The sequence below is a fragment of the Grammomys surdaster genome, unplaced genomic scaffold (genome assembly GCF_004785775.1).
Source record: "Grammomys surdaster isolate TR1022 unplaced genomic scaffold, NIH_TR_1.0 165, whole genome shotgun sequence".
In the NCBI taxonomy this organism is placed as follows: domain Eukaryota; kingdom Metazoa; phylum Chordata; class Mammalia; order Rodentia; family Muridae; genus Grammomys; species Grammomys surdaster.
This window is the reverse complement of record NW_021604613.1, coordinates 7,858,755-7,877,294: the sequence shown is the minus strand read 5'-3', so window position 1 is coordinate 7,877,294 and position 18,540 is coordinate 7,858,755. Positions and strand designations below refer to the sequence as shown.

Sequence of the window (18,540 nt, the reverse complement as noted above, 5' to 3'; positions counted from 1 at the left end):
AGAGAGAGAGAGAGAGAGAGAGAGAGAGAGAGAGAGAGAGAGAGAGAATGTGTTGGGGCAAAAAGACAACTTTTTCTGGACTCAAACCCAGGGCATTAGTCCTAACTGTGGGCATACTTACCCTCTGAGATGTCCTTCTATCTCATTGGTCCTTTTCTTTTAAATGAATTTTTTTAATTTTTAAATTTTCCTAGGCTGGGAATATAACATAACACGTAGAGTACTTAGCTAGCACCCACAGAGCCCTGGGTTTGATTACCAGGAAACTGTGTTCAGTGGCAAAAGCCTGTGAGGCCAGTTGTCAAGAGATGGAGGCAGGGATGCCAGAAGGTCATTTTTGGATACATACTGAGTTCAAGGCCAGCCTTGGATACATAAGACCTTGCTTCAAAAAAGAAAAAAGAAGAAACACAAAAGAAAGAAAAAAATTCTTAAAATAGGTCATATTTGTTTTAAAAAGATCCTGTAACTAGTAATATTTGTATGACGATGAACATCTTGATGTTGTTTTTAAGTTCCTGCCCTTTGATATTTTTTCTTTTTTTTCAGCCTTTTGATATTTTTAAGCTGCTACCTTTGAAATTGGAAACAAAATATTAATATGAAAAATTAGACTTTAATTCCTGTACTAACAGTCTTAGCATTTTTAATGCTTTCTTTTCTTTAAGAACGCTCTCTACAAAATGACTTATGCATGCTTCTCTGCAAGGAGCTCCCTTCTCAGCTGAGCCTTCACCACTCAAAGGGTCAGCTCACCTAACAGTCACACCTTTCTTTGTGAGTTAATAATTCTGAGAGTTTCACAAGGGAAAAAAGTACAGTGAGCCGAAAATGGCCTAAGAGGATTTGTAAGCCTTGAACCACCAACCTATAAATATTAGCAATGAGGAGGGCTCCTGGGCTCCTTATTTCTGTAGAAACCTAAAGATAGTATTTTTGTTTGAAAAAGAAACGATCACTCTCAGGTATACACCCTATAGCTGTTAGAATGCAGACTAATGTTTTGTCAGCATCATTTATATAGTAGGGTTCTATGTCAAGTGCTAATATGTTCTTTTTTTTTCACTGTTCAATGTTTATTTGGTGTTTTCATTGGCATGACACTTGAGTGGTTGGTTCCATCATCCATATGCAGATCTTACATTTCACATAATATTGCAATGTACATTACAGACACATATAATACATAAAATATCCTGTAGAACACTTATGCACAAGATATGCATAGTGGACTTACACACTGGAGCCGGGTTATGACTAACTGGGAACTTGTTGGCCTAGGCATGTTTGGTGAGAGTGCGCAGGGCAGCAACGCAGCAGGCTCACAGGGTAATCGAAGCCTGCACAGTTGGCAGTGTGTCTTGGAGGCAGTAGGACTGTCACACTAACCAAGTTACCACTACACAAGTACCACTTGGCAGCAGGGTAGAGCTGTGGGAACTGAGATTTTTTTTTCCCCCAGACCACCTCAACACAATTGTACTAAACACAGCTCAGATGAGAAGTGTGTGGTCTCCATAGAAACCCTGCTGCAGCCTGGACAGTGAAGTGCTAGGACACTGGGAAGACTTATGTTTTTCTTTTGGAGACAGTGCCCCACTAATATAGCCCTAGATGGCCTGGAACTCACTATATAGACCAGGCTGGCCTCAAACTCAGAGATCTCTTGCCTCTGCCTCCCAAGTGCAGGGATTATAGGCATGTGCCACCACACGAGGCTTAAGTGCTAATATTCTCTAATCTCTCTTCTTTCTTAGATTGTCTTTGTAGATGATGTAAATATGCCTGCTCGTGAGGTCTATGGGGCTCAGCCTCCCATTGAGTTACTTAGACAGTGGTTAGATCACTGGAACTGGTATGACCTCAAAGATTGCTCTGTGATTAAACTAGTGGACATCCAGATCATGTGCGCTATGGGCCCTCCAGGTATGCGTACATTCTGAGTTTGTGACTACTGAGAGAGTAAATCACTCTGGCTGTATCTACAGAGATGACTGGAGAATAGAGAATCCCAGATAACCATCATCCCACACTAGTGCACAGCCCTTCTCCATAGTTCCTGCATTTAAAATTTGCTAAGAGAAATTAAAATAGTGAGAACCCAGAGAATGGACTCTTCTGCTTCCTTTCCTTTTTAAAGAGAAGTTTGTAAACTGTGCTAATCCTGGCATGCCTAAAACGGCTCAATTCTGCCAGCTGGAGACCTCTCACTATCTTCTTTCTACCTTCAATCTGATGCTTGGCTGAAAAAAGAACTCTGAATATACTGCTTCAGAGACGATGTTTATGCACACTATATGCTAAAATTATTATATACCTTTAAAATTACTTCTTTACTGAGCATATATGAGGTAATCCCTTTTTAAAGTGACTGTTAATTGTCTGTGTATTTTATTTGTCAATCCACGAGAGCCTGGAGTGTGGTAAGCATCTGTCCTTCCCCTGAGCTTTGTCCCCAGCCCAGTATACACTTTAAGTATGATACGGTTTTAAATACACTTTAAGTATGATGCAGTTCTGTGAAACGGGTTTGAAAATGTGCTCATTATTCTGTGGAAGGTGGACATTTCTCAGATTCTTATAAGTACCCAGTGAAATGGATGTATGTACTTATAGAGTCTTACATGAAATTGGTCAAGATGTGGGGGAGGAGTTAGGATAGATAACCAAATGGAATTTACTCAAATAATTTGATTAGAAAAACCTCATCTTAAGTTTGAGTAAAAATAAATTGCGATATTAGTGTCTCTTCAAACAGGTAATTACTTTTAAATCTTTTGGCATACCATGAATTGGTCATCTTCCAGGTTACTTTAAACTGCCAAATAGTGAAGAAAATACTTTGGCATTATTCTAGCAATATTATTAAGAATTATATTTTCTAATCTTCAGGTGGTGGCCGAAATCCAGTAACACCTCGCTACATGAGACATTTCAATATTGTAACCATCAACGAGTTTAGCGACAAGTCCATGTTCACAATCTTCTCCAGAATCCTGACCTGGCATTTAAGGACCTGGTAGGTAATTTAAGAGTGCCTATGTTTTCGTTCTCATGAAAGAATATATATCACATAAGTAGTAGTTATTACATGCTCCTATGAAAGCATCCCTAGACATGGAAAGGTAGCAGCTGATGTCACTGTCTCACAAATGGGCCACTGCACTCTGTTGTGCAGTATCCTCATGTGTGGGTCCTTGCCTTGAGATTTCATAACTAAATACAATCAAGGCTGAAAAGAAGTGTCCAGTTTATGTTATGACTTTGATATCCTCTTGTGGAAACCTGCAGAGGTGTTTCCATCCCCAAATTTCAGAACAGAGACTTGAGCCTATTCCCCAGGGAAATGTTACCCAGCTCTGGGGATTCAACTTTAACCCAGAAAATGAGTGAGTATCCTGAAGCCATTCTTACCTGGTCGTCAGCCATCTTGGCTCTAGGTATCTATTCATGGGAAACTTTTATTTTTTGCCAAACCCAGTGATGACAGAGCAGACACTTGGCTTCTCATTAACCAAGAGTTGAATGCAGCCAATCTTTTTAAATGAATAATCTCTCTATGTATATTTTATTCCTCTTTTATTCTTCTTCTCCTTCATAATTTTTATTCTCCCTTTTTCTTTGAAAATACCTATTTTTTATGAATCCTACTGATATCCACAAATTAGAAATTCCAAAGAGTCAAAGAGTTAGGAAGCACTTGGTTTGAGCGTAGTGGCTTTTGTCTGGTTCTTATGCTTTTGTACACACTTGAAATCCACTATGCTTGTTGGTCCTGCTGAATTCTTGAGGCTCCATTGGACACCTCATAAAATACTAAATGGAAAGCATCTTGAAAATAAGTTTAAAAAAATTGAGTATTATAATTAGAAGTGGGAGTTTTATATGCCAAATTGATTGAATCACAACCAAAAATGTTACATTAGTCACATGAAGTGTTCCTGTGTTTGCTAACTTTTTTTCTTACATTTTCCCCCCTGAGTTATAAGTTTCCAGATGATTTTCTAGATTTAACCACCCAAATTGTGAACGGTACAATGACCCTCTACAAAGATGCCATGAAGAATCTCCTACCTACTCCAGCTAAGTCTCACTATTTGTTCAACCTTCGAGATTTCTCCCGAGTCATACAAGGTGTTTGTTTGTCAAGACCAGAAACAGCAGAAAACAAAGAGGCCATTAAGCGCCTGTGGGTTCATGAGGTAAAATTCCAAATCATTCAAATGTTATTACAGAAGAGCAAGAACTACTGTGGCAGTGACTGAGTCAAAGGGAATACTTAGGGATGGATGTTGTGAAATCCATTAGGTATTTGGCACTAATTAGGCCATTGTCAAAGTACATTTTAAAGTATTTAATATCTTAAATTGTGAAGTGCTTAATGTCTAATATTCTATTTTGGCATACAGAGTATCTTGAAGTATGAGTTAATTTCAGCTCATTTCCTTTAAGCATTGTAACCCTCCCTAGGTCCTTGTTAAACAGGTTTTGTTTGTTTGCTTGTGATAAGAAGTGTTAAACAGGTAGTTTTATAAACAGTGACTATATCAGTTAACATTGTTTTTTATTTGAAGAGGGCCCAAAGAAAATAAAACTATAAAGCTAACCAGTGTTAGGATCCCTAGTTTGAGAGCCCAAAAGATATCTCTAGAGTTTTCTGGGGAATAAGGCTAGGATGTTCTTCTTTCTGTCTATGTGCATTTTCTTCTAAAGACTTGGTAGAAAGAGAGAAGGGAGAAAACACAAAAGGTGACACATAGAAAATAATAGTTTGATATATGAAATGGTCACAGAAACTACAGAAAGGTGGAAACACCCAACCCTATCCCATGTTCCATATGCAAATAATATAGTTGTTTTTATTTTTACAACTACTACACTAAACCCTTGTGCTACAGTCAGTAAAATTTAAGAGATCCCAACAAGCCAATTTTCCGAGGCACTTTAGATACAATACTTGAATTCCTAAATCCTTACAAATACAAATCTGAATTCTAGTGGCCATCCATACTTGAAAGTTATAGCCTCCACAAGGCTAATATTGTTCTCTGGAGAGTATGGCCTCCTTTGTCGTTCTTGAGTTAGATAACTGACTGAGTATGTCCTACATCTGAGGATAGGAGATTTCTATGACATGAGAGGGAGGGGGCTGAGGATGAAGCAGTAAGGTCACTGGAAGAGTGTGCCTCCTGTTAGAACATAGCTTGTCCCTGAAAGACAGTGGTCACTTCTAAAAGTCCAGATTCCATACCATGATGCCCATGCCTCCCTGCAGCCAGCTGTGGAGCAGAGTTAAGAAGCCTTGAAAGCCTTGACAGCTCTCAGTGTACGGGACCTAACTTTTCTATACTGCTTATCACAAATACAGTGGTTCACTAAATCATGTGAATAAAGTTCGCTCTAGTCCCTCAAGCTTATAAACGTCTGATATTCCATCTGTTCCTGGGATTTGCTTAGGGAAGTGTTCTGAAGGCTGCTCTCCAAGGGGACTCCTCTCTACCCCACCCATTACTAGTCTCTCCCTTCTCTTCTTCATGAAGCAATTCTTCAGGTTTTAAAGGGAAGCCCTTCCTTCTCCATGAGGCCTTGTTATGTTTACATTTGCATTTATTGTATTGTTTCTGTCTAATGCTGTTCTGCCCACCTAGAGGCCTGAGCATGACCTTGGGTCTTTTCATCCTTATAGACCACATCTTCTAAAGCGAGTTATGCATCGGCTCCCTTTCCAACCAACTGCTGTAGTTTTCATCATTACCTTAATATGAGTATTATATTTAATACCTTCTTGGGATGGTGGATACTTTAACCACGAACCTTTAGACCAGGTGGCTTTAGATCATTAGCAGTCATTTTATCTCAAACAGTTCTAGAGGCCAAGACTGTCTAAGCCTGGGGAGTGGCAGTGTGGTGTCTCCCTGTGTTCATAAGATCCAGGACTCCACAGTTTCTTTATAAAACATTAAACTATGAGTATTCTGCCCCATAGCTTGATTACCTCCCCAAAGCCCCACCTGTTAATACCATCATCTTGGAGGGAAGATTTCGACTCATAAATTCTGCAGTTGCAGAAAGATTTAGAACAAGGAAGCATTTCATCATGAGACAATCTTACTCCAGGAAACATCTAGAATTTTCCATCTCAGGAGCTTGGCCCTTGATCACTCTTTTGTCTGCAGTATTTTCTTCACATTATGTGGAATGCCAATGGTCATTACTTAGAGATCCCTTTATTGTCCAGCATATTGCAAAATTGTAGGAGCCACCCCAAACCCACAGAGTCATTAACCATTACTTTGATTTATTCTTCATAACACAGAATATCACTTGGCACATCCTGAGTTTCGTTTGCTTGTTTGCTTGCTGTTTCTGCTACTGCATCAGCCTTTGCTTGTCAGCCACTTTCCCTAGTGCGTGAATGTAACAAGCACTCAGTAAATAGTAGTGTGTGAGTACATAAGGGAGGAGACAAGCAGAATGAGTATTGCACAAGAGACATTATCACTTGGGATTATACATGCTGTTGCTTCTTTCTAGCCAATGAGTGGTTTATATGTGCTGTTGTGTATGTGTGACATACACAGTCTCCTTTGAGCCCTTTGCAGATTCTATCAGATTATTTAACTTTAACAATGGCTGATAGTTCTTTGGATGTTTATCAAGGTTCATAACAAAATAACTTGTAATTTTAATAACTATTTTATATTCTCAGATATATGCATGTTTGTGTGTGTGTGTGTTTAATGTTCAGAATTTTTATACATTGGTGCACAGGGACTGGTTTGGGTACCTATTACCCTTCCCCTCAGGGTGTCTGGAGGGCTTTCTGCCCTATGTTGAGCGTCTGGACCTAGCCACTCCCTGCCTTTGGTGACATCGAGCCTCAGTGAGGTCTCCACTGATCATACTACAGCCCAACAGCCCACTCCCACCCAGCTGTTTTTCTCTTCCCTGCTTTCCATAGTACTTGGCAACTCCTAGTTTGTTGGAGGGTTTATTTGTTAGGTTTATTGTTCATCTCCTCTAGCACGCCAGCTTCACAAGGACAATTTCTTTTTTTCCTTTCTTTCTCTGATTTATCATTCATTCCAAAAACAACATTTGACACATTGTCTTTAGTATTTCAAAACAAGTGATGTATTGAACTCAGTCTCTGCTTTGTACCTGCTCACATAAGAAAACTTCCTTCATGTACATGGAGGACTATAGCAGGTGCCTTTTTTTTTCCTTTCTACCAATGTCTGGAAAGGACTTGATATCATTTCATAAAAGGCTTTTGAACAAAACTGGTTTCCTCTCATTCTCTGTGGTTTCTCCATTGTGTCCAAACTTTTGTAAGCATATTATCCAGTTTACTTGTTAAATGTAGATATTCTACAAAAACAAGGCAAAACAACAACCCCAAGGAGAGAAAGAGATGAATGAATTTCACCAAAGTTAGATTGCTCTTATGCTGCAAAGGAAACTAAGAAAGTGAAAAGACAATATGTAGGACAAAGACAGTGTTTGTAAACCACATACTGGATAAGTGTGAAATATCTGTCATGCATCAGAAAAATTTACAACTAAACTCATCATAACAAAACCGAATACTTGGTATGCTGATTTTCTTTTTTTTTTCTCCTTAGATTTATTTTTATTTTTTAATAATTTATTTTTTCTCTAATCGTAATTCATTCACACAGGAGTTATAAACACAGAAAGGCAGGATGTGGGGAAGGGAATGACACTGGAGTGTGGATGTTCAGGGGGAATATAGATATCTTCAGAACTGGGTATCGGCTGGGTGAAGGTTCAGGGGACAAGTCACTATGACTCTGCCTATGACTCGCTTGTCCTTATCTAAGTTGGTATTGTCTGCCAAGGCTACCTATTTACAAGCTCTATGACTACTCAGGCTTGTAAATTTCCACAAAAGCTGCCTGTTTACATTAGCTTATAGCCATCTGTTTCAATGTTTTTCCACTGAGACCCAAGACTTGGTGTTAGTATACATGTATGACAGACCTATTGCTGATTTTAGGCCTATGGCTGGTTTTAGGCCTACAGTGTGAAAGCAGGGCTGCCCCTGACATCTCTTCCCTTCTCTAAGTATAGAAGGGCTATGGCAATTCTAAACTTTCGAAGGCGGGGATAGAGGCCTGACCTCCAGTAATTGAAGGGGACCTTGTAATGGCTCCAGTCCCCCTGTCGTTGTCCAGTGAGGCATGAGGGCCATACCTATCCCGATGTCTTTTTCCTGGAAAGGGAATACTTTTGACATCAACCCCTATGCAGTCAGGCTTGTTCCTCAGGGAACCCAGATAGATATTTTTATCTTTTATTTATATTCCCTTGCAGTGCTTAGCCTCGCAGCCTAAGCAAGAATTCAGATCACCTGTCAGAGGGGGTTCTGGGTGGCCCCTCTCTGCTTGGTCTAGAGGCAGAAGTCCCCCCTGTTAGGTTGGGTGGAGATGGGTTTTGGGAACACCCTGTATAAAGTAACAACCTCATCTTGAGTCTCATGGTCCTCCATAGCTAACTTATGATAATGTATCTGAGTAGGTTTTGCTACCAAATTATTTATCTGTTGTATCACAGAGTTAGTCCGCCTATTTGAGGGCCAGGGACCAGCAGAAAAAAGCAAAAAGAACCCAAATAATGGTCCCAAGATGGGAGGAAATAAGGTTGACAACCTTGGAGAGGCTGAAAACCAATTCTTGTACCAGCATTCATTTGTCTCTTTCTCTCTCTGATTTTTCTTAGGGCCTTCACTGACCTATTTCATGCTCTCTTTAACCCTCCTTGTCTTGTCTATGTAAAGGCAACCTTCTTCTTTAAGGGTTGTACACAGTCAAGAGCTGTATACAGTCTTTTCTACTGTAATAGAGTAAATCAAGTCCAATAAGGATCTTTGCGATTTTAGGAGGTCTCTTGAGACAGCGAAACGAGGGATTTCTTCAGATTAGTGATGTCAATCTCTAGCTGTTTGATGTTCTTGTCAGTGGCCCTTCAAAGGTCTGAGTAGTATAAATTCAGAGGCCAGCATCTGGATTACAACTTCTAACAGCAGACATCACGGGTGGTTTATTTTTACGTGGGATGCTCCTGGGAGTCCCTCTTTCTCTCGGTTTTCTGGAGTTGGGTACAGAGCTGCCACCTGTGACCTGCTCTATGCTCGGGCCCAGACTGGAAGTCGGTATGCTGATTTTCAAAAGCTTGTCCTCAGAGTTAGTTAGAGAAAGAAAGGGTGTGGCAGGAAAGCAAGAAAGCATGCTATCAAAACCTCCTCTTCCCATAGATATATCTTCTGTTTTATCAGATTAGGGACCATTTTGATATCATTTAGCTGTAATTGTCTCTTGAAGGCCCAGTCTCCAAATGCAGGGCTGTATAATTCAGTCCAAAATGAACTATAACCTCAGGACAATAATAATCAGCATGAAGTAGTACTTGTTGAAGGCAGAAAACTTGCCTACTTATTGTGGCCCCAGAGTATATGCATATAATCAGATTTATTTTAATATACTGTTTTTGTAATAACTTATACCTGGACTAACTACTTCAGGCATCTACCATATATCTAAAACAACTGTCACTTGATCTAAGACAATTGTCTAAAACATGTTCTTAAAAACACAACAAATAACTTTTGTCAATAACCTTTAAAAAGCTACTAGTCTTGGAAAAGAAAAACATCATGGAAAGGGAGGTATTGATCCCCTGGCTTCCTGTGACCACATCCTGTGATCTGGGTCTGAGAGATCAGCTGAGGTAGTCAGTCACCTTCTCAGGGCCTCAGTTTCTTTGCATAGACACAGTCTATCAGTCTGTGCAATTTACTTTTAAATTTTACCTATTTATTTTGAGATTATAATACAACTATAAACAATATTTCTCCTTTCCTTTCTTTCCTCCAAATCCTGCTGTATGCCCTCTCCGTTTCTCCTTTGGATCCATGGCCTCTTTTTTTTTTTTTTTTTTTACTAGTTGTTATTATATGCATATATGTGTACATACATATTCCTAAGTATAACAACTCTTTCAGTTACTTGCACAGGTATCCTCAGGGATGACTACTGAACCAATCGGTGTGCCATCCCCTGGCGAAGGTCACCTCTCACACTCCCATCTTCTCCCGGTTGCCTATAGTTCTTCGTGTAGAGTCACAGCCTTTTGGGCTTTTGCTCTTCCAGCCTGGCATGTCTATTAGTGTCAGCCTTGTTCAGCTCATATGTGGGCTGTTATGCTGCTGATACTTTGTAGGTATAGTTTCTGAGGTTACTAGGAGACCCAATCAGCAAACATCCAGATCCTCTGTCTCTTATGATCTCTCTGCCCCATCTTACATCCGGATCCTCTGTCTCTTATGATCTCTCTGCCTCATCTTCCACATTGTTCCCTGAGCCTTAGGTGTGGGAATGTTTTGTAGCTGTATCCACTGGGACCAGTTCCACAATTCTGCATTTTTATTGGTTGTGGTCTCTGTCTGTTGCAAAAATGTTTCCTTCACGAGGGCAGAAGACTTCAGTTACCTTGACAATAAGGTTAAATGTTTTAGATTGCCCTTAGAGAGTATGCTGGTTTAATAAAGTACTGGTTGTAGGTTACCCTGTAAACAGTAACTATGACTTTACTAGCACTGAATAGTTACCTAAATTACAAGTAACAAACTTAATTTCCCTCTTGAAGTGGTCTTAAGTCTAATTAGAGAGCTGTTGGTTACCACCAAGGCATATGTGTAAATTACTGCACCCTTAGGGTTGTCATGCCATGCTGGTCATTGATATGGTTTATAGGCATCATACTGGATACAAATTACTTTTTATGTATTGATCACTGAAGGTAACTATTGTATCAAGTAGACATTGTTAAAATTAATATTTAAACTTTATTATGAGATAGTCTTAAGTGTTTACACATGTTTCTAATAAAACCTGTAGATCTTTATGATGGTATTTTGTACTACCTATTTTATGTTTTTTAAAATTTATACAAAATAAATAAGCAAACTTAAAAAAATTCTTAATGTCATTTTAAAAATTATTCAGGTCCTCAGAGTATATTATGATCGCCTTCTGGATAATGCTGACAGAAGCTGGCTTGTTAACTACATACAAGAAATTCTGAAAAGTTACATGCAGGAAGATTTTCATGAGCTATTTAGAAACTTGGATTTCGATAATGATGGCACTGTAGAAGAAGACGATTTAAGAAGTTTAATGTTTTGTGATTTCCATGATCCTAAGAGGGAAGATTTCGGCTACAGAGAAATTGCCAATGTGGATGCTCTCAGGGTGATTGTAGAAGGCCATCTAGAGGAATATAACAACATGAGCAAAAAACCCATGAACCTCGTCTTATTCCGATTTGCCATAGAACACATAAGTAGAATTTCTCGAATCTTGAAGCAGCCGCGAAGCCACGCCCTCCTGGTGGGGGTTGGCGGGAGCGGGAGGCAGTCAGTCACCAGGCTCGCTGCACACATGGCTGATTATTCACTTTTCCAGGTGGAAATCTCCAAGGGCTATGGTAGCCATGAGTGGCATGAAGATCTAAAAGTGATCTTAAGAAAATGTGCGGAAAGCGACATGCAGGGGGTCTTCCTGTTCACAGACACACAAATAAAAAGAGAGTCATTTCTAGAGGATGTCAACAATCTCCTAAATGCCGGGGAGGTTCCAAACCTCTTTGCTTTAGATGAGAAGCAGGAAATATGTGAAAAGATGCGTCAGTTAGATCGCCAACGGGATAAAACCAAACAGACAGATGGGAGCCCCATAGCTCTTTTCAACATGTTTATTGACCGCTGCCGAAACCAGCTTCACGTGGTCCTGGCCATGAGTCCCATCGGAGATGCATTTCGGATTCGTCTTCGGAAATTCCCTGCTCTTGTTAACTGCTGTACCATTGACTGGTTTCAGGTATTTCCATGTAAAATTTAGGTAGAATCCTCCAAATGTTGAATCTCCATCATCACCACGAAATATTTTATAGACTCCGCCTCAAAATGTAGACTTGCAAAATCTTTAATTTTTATCATAATGTATCATATGCAGTTATAACAACATAAATCATTATAGGACATATCCATTAACATCAATATACCACAGAACAGAATTTTAGGATTAATCTGTCATTATATCAGGATCCTGATAGGAAGCACCATAATTGAAATCCTAGCTGAGAAGAGCTTGGGAGGGACTGGTCACAGAAGCAATGTATGGGGAAGAGAGCCAAGATGGGAGGACATGTAGAACTCAGACAGACCCTCCCACCCTCTGGCTTATTCCACTCTCTGCCCTATTTACAAAACCCAACAAAAATCAAAAGGAAAGACACTGTGGAAATTTTTATAGTAGAGCTTTGTCTCATAAATCACAGGCTAAGACCAGAGAAGCTATGACAAAGATAGTGGAGAGAAGCAGTAAATGTGTGAGGACTCAGACCCCCTCAGGCTTTCCATGGCTCCACGGAGCAGCTTCCCCACTTAGAGTGCATGTGTGGCTGTAGCTGAAATCCTGTATGTAGATCTGACAGAACCATTAATGATGCTGGAAATTTGCATAAGCTCTACAACTCTGTTGTCTCATAATTTATTTCAGGTGAGCATCCTTTGCTCCCTTCTCTGTTGCTTTGTATGTGCTAGGTAATATTGTAACAATGAGACACGAAGTGGTATATGCAGAGAGCCAAGGCTTTCTACAGACAACCTTTAAAAGAAAAAAACAAACAAAGCAAAACAAACAAAACTGACCAGGACCAAGACCTTGGAAGATTTTTACTAAGGAAAACCTTAGTAAAAATGGGGCTGGATAGAAAAGAAGGGAATAGGATAACAGGAGTAGAGGAACTCAGAGGGAATTGTCATGGTTGAAGTCAGAAAGTTAGGAGGGGCTAAATCAGATAAAAATTTGCAAGTTAGTTGGGATCTTATCTCATGTACACTGGGAGGACTTCCTGAGTTGTACTGGGAAGTATGCTATGAGTGTGGTTTCTATTTTGAAAAGACATCTTGTGTCTTTGGGGAGAATGAAGGCAGTAAGGGTAACACTGGAGCATATTGGCTAAAGACAACAAAAATGTGAGTGAGGATGTGGTGGTATGGAAAGAAGGGAGAGTTTGGACGTGATTTTAGGGGTGAGATGCCTGTAGAATTTTCTCATAGAATACATAGAGGTCTGGGGAAGAGGAGCAGAGGAAGGATGATCCCTGTGTTTTGACTCAGACACATTGGTGACTGATGGTGATGTTTGCTGAGTTGAGGAAGAGCACAGCTCTGATGGGGAGGGAGGAATTGTGGTACAGGCTTGTTGACATTAAGGTGTCTGTGAGCTATCCAAGAGATACCTAGATTGTAGTCATTTATGTGACTCTGTTGTTTAACAGGAAAGTATAAAAAAATGAAAGGATAATTAAATGAAATAGTACTTAACATATACAGGGAAACACACATTGAGTTTGTATCCCCTTCCCTTTTCTCTGTCCTGTTAACACTTACTTGGTAACAATGTCTCTAATCCCAGTGTAAACTGGAGAGAGTTGCTACCTACCCTGGCCACTGTCAGTTTGTCTTAAGCAGGCAAGGACAGGAAGAAGACTCTTCATGAGCATGTGTTTCCCACTTCGTGCCCCAAACTATTCTTCTCTGTCCCCAGCCCACATATTGCAAAAGGCCGCAGCAGTAACAGGATCATATTATTGACCTTGATGAATTGCTAAAATATTCATTTTAAATTTAGTCATGGCCAGAAGATGCACTGGAAGCAGTTGCTTCACGGTTCCTGGAAGACATTGAGATGTCAGAGGAAATCCGAGAAGGCTGTATTGACATGTGCAAAAGTTTCCACACTTCTACTATCAACTTATCAACATCCTTCCATAACGAACTTCAAAGATATAATTATGTGACTCCCACCTCTTACCTGGAATTGATCTCTACCTTCAAACTGTTGTTAGAAAAGAAAAGAAAGTAAGGATGAAATGTTCTGTCTTTAAGTAAGCAATGAAAATTGAAAAATGTTTGTACAAAAATGACATAATAATGGTGCACCCAAATGCTTCACTTATGAATATACTGTTTTATTAAAGCTGAGAGTCAGTGCTTATAGAGTCTAAGGGTAGGAAGCAGTCTATTCTTGGGTGTAACCATGTTGCCTAGCACACCATAGATTTATCATTGCATTTACCACAAGACTGGTGGTATCACTGGGGAGATGGCTGTACAATCATGAGGATTTTAATTGTAATCCCCAGAACCCCAGCGGGGAGCATACACTGGGCATAGCAACGTGTGTTTATAATCCCAGGGCAGGAAGATGGAGATAGGCCAATCCCCGAAGCTTGCTGGCCAGCCAGCTTTACTAAGGTGGATGCTGTTTGAGGAATGAAACCCAAGTTGACTACTGGCTGCAAAATACTAATACACATGTGCACCTTCAAGAACATGTTTCCTCCGCACGCAGGACATGAGGTGATCCCTTAAGGGCAGTGGGTAAATCCCTAGGATTTCCTTACAATAATGTTGAATAAGGATCATTTAAGAGTGGTGTTTTTTCCATTTTTTAAGGAATAAGCTGATGGATAAGCCTTCTTTTTGGGATCTCTACAGCCAAAGTCCCCGAGACGGCCATTCAGTTTTTAGAGCTTGCTTTTCTTCCCTACTAACCTTCCATTTGAACATGTCAATACAGAGTGCAAGAGGCATACGCTATAGCCAGTGCCAACATGAGTTTTTCAGAGAAATTGATCTCAAACTTCCTTTAGTTATACTTTAAATGCACTTGAATTTAAAAATTACTAACATTAATATCAGAAGTTAAACGTTAAAAAGTAAACTATGCTACAGCAAGTGTCAACATGAGCTTTCAGAAAAGTTAACCCTAGACTTTCTTTCCATCTGAAAATTTAATAATCGGAATGCATATTCTAAAATTTAAAGTTTATTAACATTAAACTTGAAAGTTGGAAATTTCAAAATTTAGTGGTGTCCCTTAAGAAAGCCTTCAACCTCAAATGCTCACTAAAGTGAATTCTATATTGTATTTATACTTTTTGCAAAGGGAAAACAACCAACACTTTATTGAAAGGCACAATAACATTTCCTGCAGCAGAGAGCCTGATAACTTTGCATTTTTACCCTTGATGTATTTTTATCTTGGTTTTAACAAATCAAGTTTAGTTACTTAAATAATTTATGAGTGCAGTTAATCAAACTTATCTGTTCTGTGAACCATAAATTATGCATTATAAAGTTCTAAAGATTTTTTTTTAAAAAAAAACCTAAAACAGAGATCATAATCTATGGCTCAATTACATTATATTTACAATGGATTCAAGGCTATTAACTAACAGAACAAATTTTTTAAATATTAAAAATACTTAAAACAGATTCTCTAACATGAAATATTAGTACATATTTCCGTAATTAAATTCATAATCTCCCAGTAGAGCATAAGTATTTTGAAGTCTTGTTTCTCATGTTGAACAAGACACTTACAGGGCATTCCTTATGCCTGACTTGGAGTATCAGTTGCTACCCTCTCCCAGGCTGAACTGCCTTGGTCCCTTTGAACCATACTTATGTGAGTCTTACCATTTGTAAATGTTCCATCTGAAAATGAAATCTTCAGTTCCCACCGAAGGCTGCTACATGAATTTGCCTCTCAAGATTCTTTACCTAAAGTGTTCTTGCATTTTTTTTTTATTTCCCTATGAAGGATAATCATAATTTCTCAGAGATTAAATTTTAGGTATCATTATGAACAAGACTCTCTCTTGTAGACTCATGGTATTTAAGATTATCCTAACTGAAAGCAAGGTAAAGCAAACAAGACATGAACTGATAAGAGGGTTGAAGAGTCATGGCTTTCTGTGTATCTCAAATGGTCTCACTACCCTTTCAAGTTTTTTTTCAGCTTCCCTTCATAGTTTCCAGTAAATTAATTTTTAATATTTATTTTTACAATTTGATTAAAGCATAATTATATCTTTTCTCCCTTCCCATTCCTTCCTTTCAATCCCTCCCATGTCTCCTTCTCAAATTGATAGCCTCTTTTTCTTAAGTTATTGTTCTATTCAAACACATACACACATACACAAACACACATACACACAAATATATAAGTACAACCTGCTGAGTCTATTTTTGTTGTTTGTGTGTATGGTTGCAGGGATGACCATTTTGTGTTAGACAGACAGTCAGGAGCTCATCCCTGGGAAAGACTAATTCACCCTCTCTTGGCAGTCACTTGACTCTGGTGGGACCCTATGAGATTTTCCCCTTCCATGTCAACATTTCTATTCATATTGCTTTTGTTCCTGTCTTGGTTTATGTAGCTCTTTACAAGAGAGATAGCCTAATAACAGACTTCCTGGTACCCTGGCTCGTAGGATCTTTCTGCCCCCTTTTCTCTGATGTCCCTGCGTCTATGACTCAGGAGCTATATCTCCAATGTATCTGTCCAGCAGGGATGGGCTCTCTGCAATCCACTGTTCTTTGTATCATGTACAGTGGGCTTCTGTAATTGGCTCGATTTGCTGTACAGAGAAGCTTCTTTGATGAACACTTTCAAATGTTCTTGCAAATTAAAATTTTAAAGTTCTCTTTTAATTTCAACTAGAATTCTTACCTTGTGTTTGTGGTCGTTTCAATTGCTTAAATCCCAGATCTCTCACTAGCTAGTTATAACAGGAAAACCAAGTCAACATGTCACCTGACCAAAAGTCAGCACTTACCTTATCAAAGTGTCACCTGAGATGAGTGCTGCTACTGTCTCATGCTGACAGGAGCAAAGCCTCTGTAGAGCTCCAGGCTTTGACAGAAGCCGAACTCACACACAATACAGGACTGTACATAGACCTGGTGCTTCTGTTTCTATTTTTGTCAAATATTTTACTTTGTCAGAGGGAATTCAACAAATGATAGAAATGTACATTTCTGACTTTCTTTTCCTTCCCTATCACAGCCTTGCCAGTGCTTGGTTTTGTTTTTCCTCCTTTGGGTTGCTTTTTGTATGATAAGCTGGGCTCTTTTTTACACCTCAAGCTGGGTTACTTTGTATACCTCAAGCTAGTGTCTGACTCCAGTTACTTTCTTGATTTTTGAAATATATCACCTTTGAATAAATGTAATATTTTAAAATGAATTGTTATAGATAAGATTTTTCTTAGTAGAAAACATACATGAACAAGCATTTAAAAGAATATTAAAATAAAAATTAAAAGGACTAAAATTATTTCTAATCAGTTATTCCTTTAAAAATCACTTTGCATAAAAAGTATTGTTTCAATATCAACCTTCTTTTGTCTTAATAAAAAATTCCTATTTCAAGATGTAATTTAAATACATTTTAAATACAGGTCTCATTGTGTACCCTAGGCTAATGTAGACCAGCCTGGCTGGCATCAACTTCCTAACAGCTGGGAAGACGTAATAACTTTTGAATATATTTTCATCTATGGCAATATTCAAAATAATGTATTTTGAGCATCAAGGTCAATTTGAAGTAAGTGATTGTTACAAGAACTGTAGTATTGCTGGAAGCAGCTCCCTGTGGAGACTAATGCAAGAGGGAGCCTTCTTATTTTTTGGCACAGGAGGCTTTTTGCCTTGTTACCAGTGTTCTTATTTATTCTCGGGAGCTTTTGTTATATGCTCAGAGGCACTGAAAACACAGAAAGAACTAAAATATACTGTTTGGTCATAACTGTGTACAATCCAGCATTGTTTTGTTAATGATTTTGTATTTTTATTTTTCACACCTAATACCTGTGCAGGACTTTTAGACCACACCTTTAGTTACTTAAAAGGGGTGAAAGACTCAAGAGCATGCAGGATGTCCCTTGATGCCGTAAACAGATCCGCACATCTCACCTCGTTTCATCTGTTTGTTTCCAGTGAAGTGATGAAAATGAAACGGAGATACGAGGTGGGTTTGGACAAACTGGACTCCGCTTCGTCTCAGGTGGCCACTATGCAGACTGAGCTGGAGGCGCTGCATCCGCAGTTAAAAGTTGCCAGCAGAGAGGTTGACGAAATGATGATAATGATTGAGAGGGAGTCCATGGAGGTTGCCAAGACGGAGAAGATCGTGAAAGCTGATGAGACAGTAGCGAACGATCAAGCCATGGCTGCCAAAGCCATCAAAGATGAATGTGATGCTGACTTGGCCGGAGCCCTACCCATCCTGGAGTCCGCACTGGCTGCCCTTGATACCCTGACTGCTCAGGTGAGAGCTGTGCCCCCTGAGGCTTTGCCATGGGGGGACCATGACAAAGGCATTTTTAAAAAGGGACAAAGCTGCCAGTTGACACCACTACCACCGCTACTACATCTATTACCACCACCACCTCCGCCGCCACCACCACCGCCCCCACTGCCCCCACTGCCACCACTGCCCACACAACCGCCCCCACTAGTTCTACCTCCTCTTCTTCCTGCTCTACCTTTCTCCATCATAGTGGTTCCTTCCAGAGCCTGTGCCACACCCCCACTGTAAGTTCCCACTATTATTCTTTTGTTGTTTTAAGATTCCCTCCCAATTGACTGTCAAAATTCTTGTC

The 18,540-nt window shown here is 39.4% G+C and overlaps 1 protein-coding gene across 1 annotated transcript in view; it reads left to right on the top strand.

The window, feature by feature from the left end:
* Dnah7 (dynein axonemal heavy chain 7) overlaps positions 1 to 18,540 on the top strand; it is a 249,661-nt gene that overhangs the window by 131,008 nt on the left and 100,113 nt on the right. The window contains exons 37-42 of the mRNA XM_028765706.1: positions 1,758 to 1,926; positions 2,893 to 3,019; positions 3,983 to 4,202; positions 11,028 to 11,900; positions 13,719 to 13,948; positions 17,876 to 18,206. Of these exons, the coding sequence (XP_028621539.1) occupies positions 1,758 to 1,926; positions 2,893 to 3,019; positions 3,983 to 4,202; positions 11,028 to 11,900; positions 13,719 to 13,948; positions 17,876 to 18,206 (1,950 nt within the window). The remainder of the gene's footprint in view (positions 1 to 1,757; positions 1,927 to 2,892; positions 3,020 to 3,982; positions 4,203 to 11,027; positions 11,901 to 13,718; positions 13,949 to 17,875; positions 18,207 to 18,540) is intronic.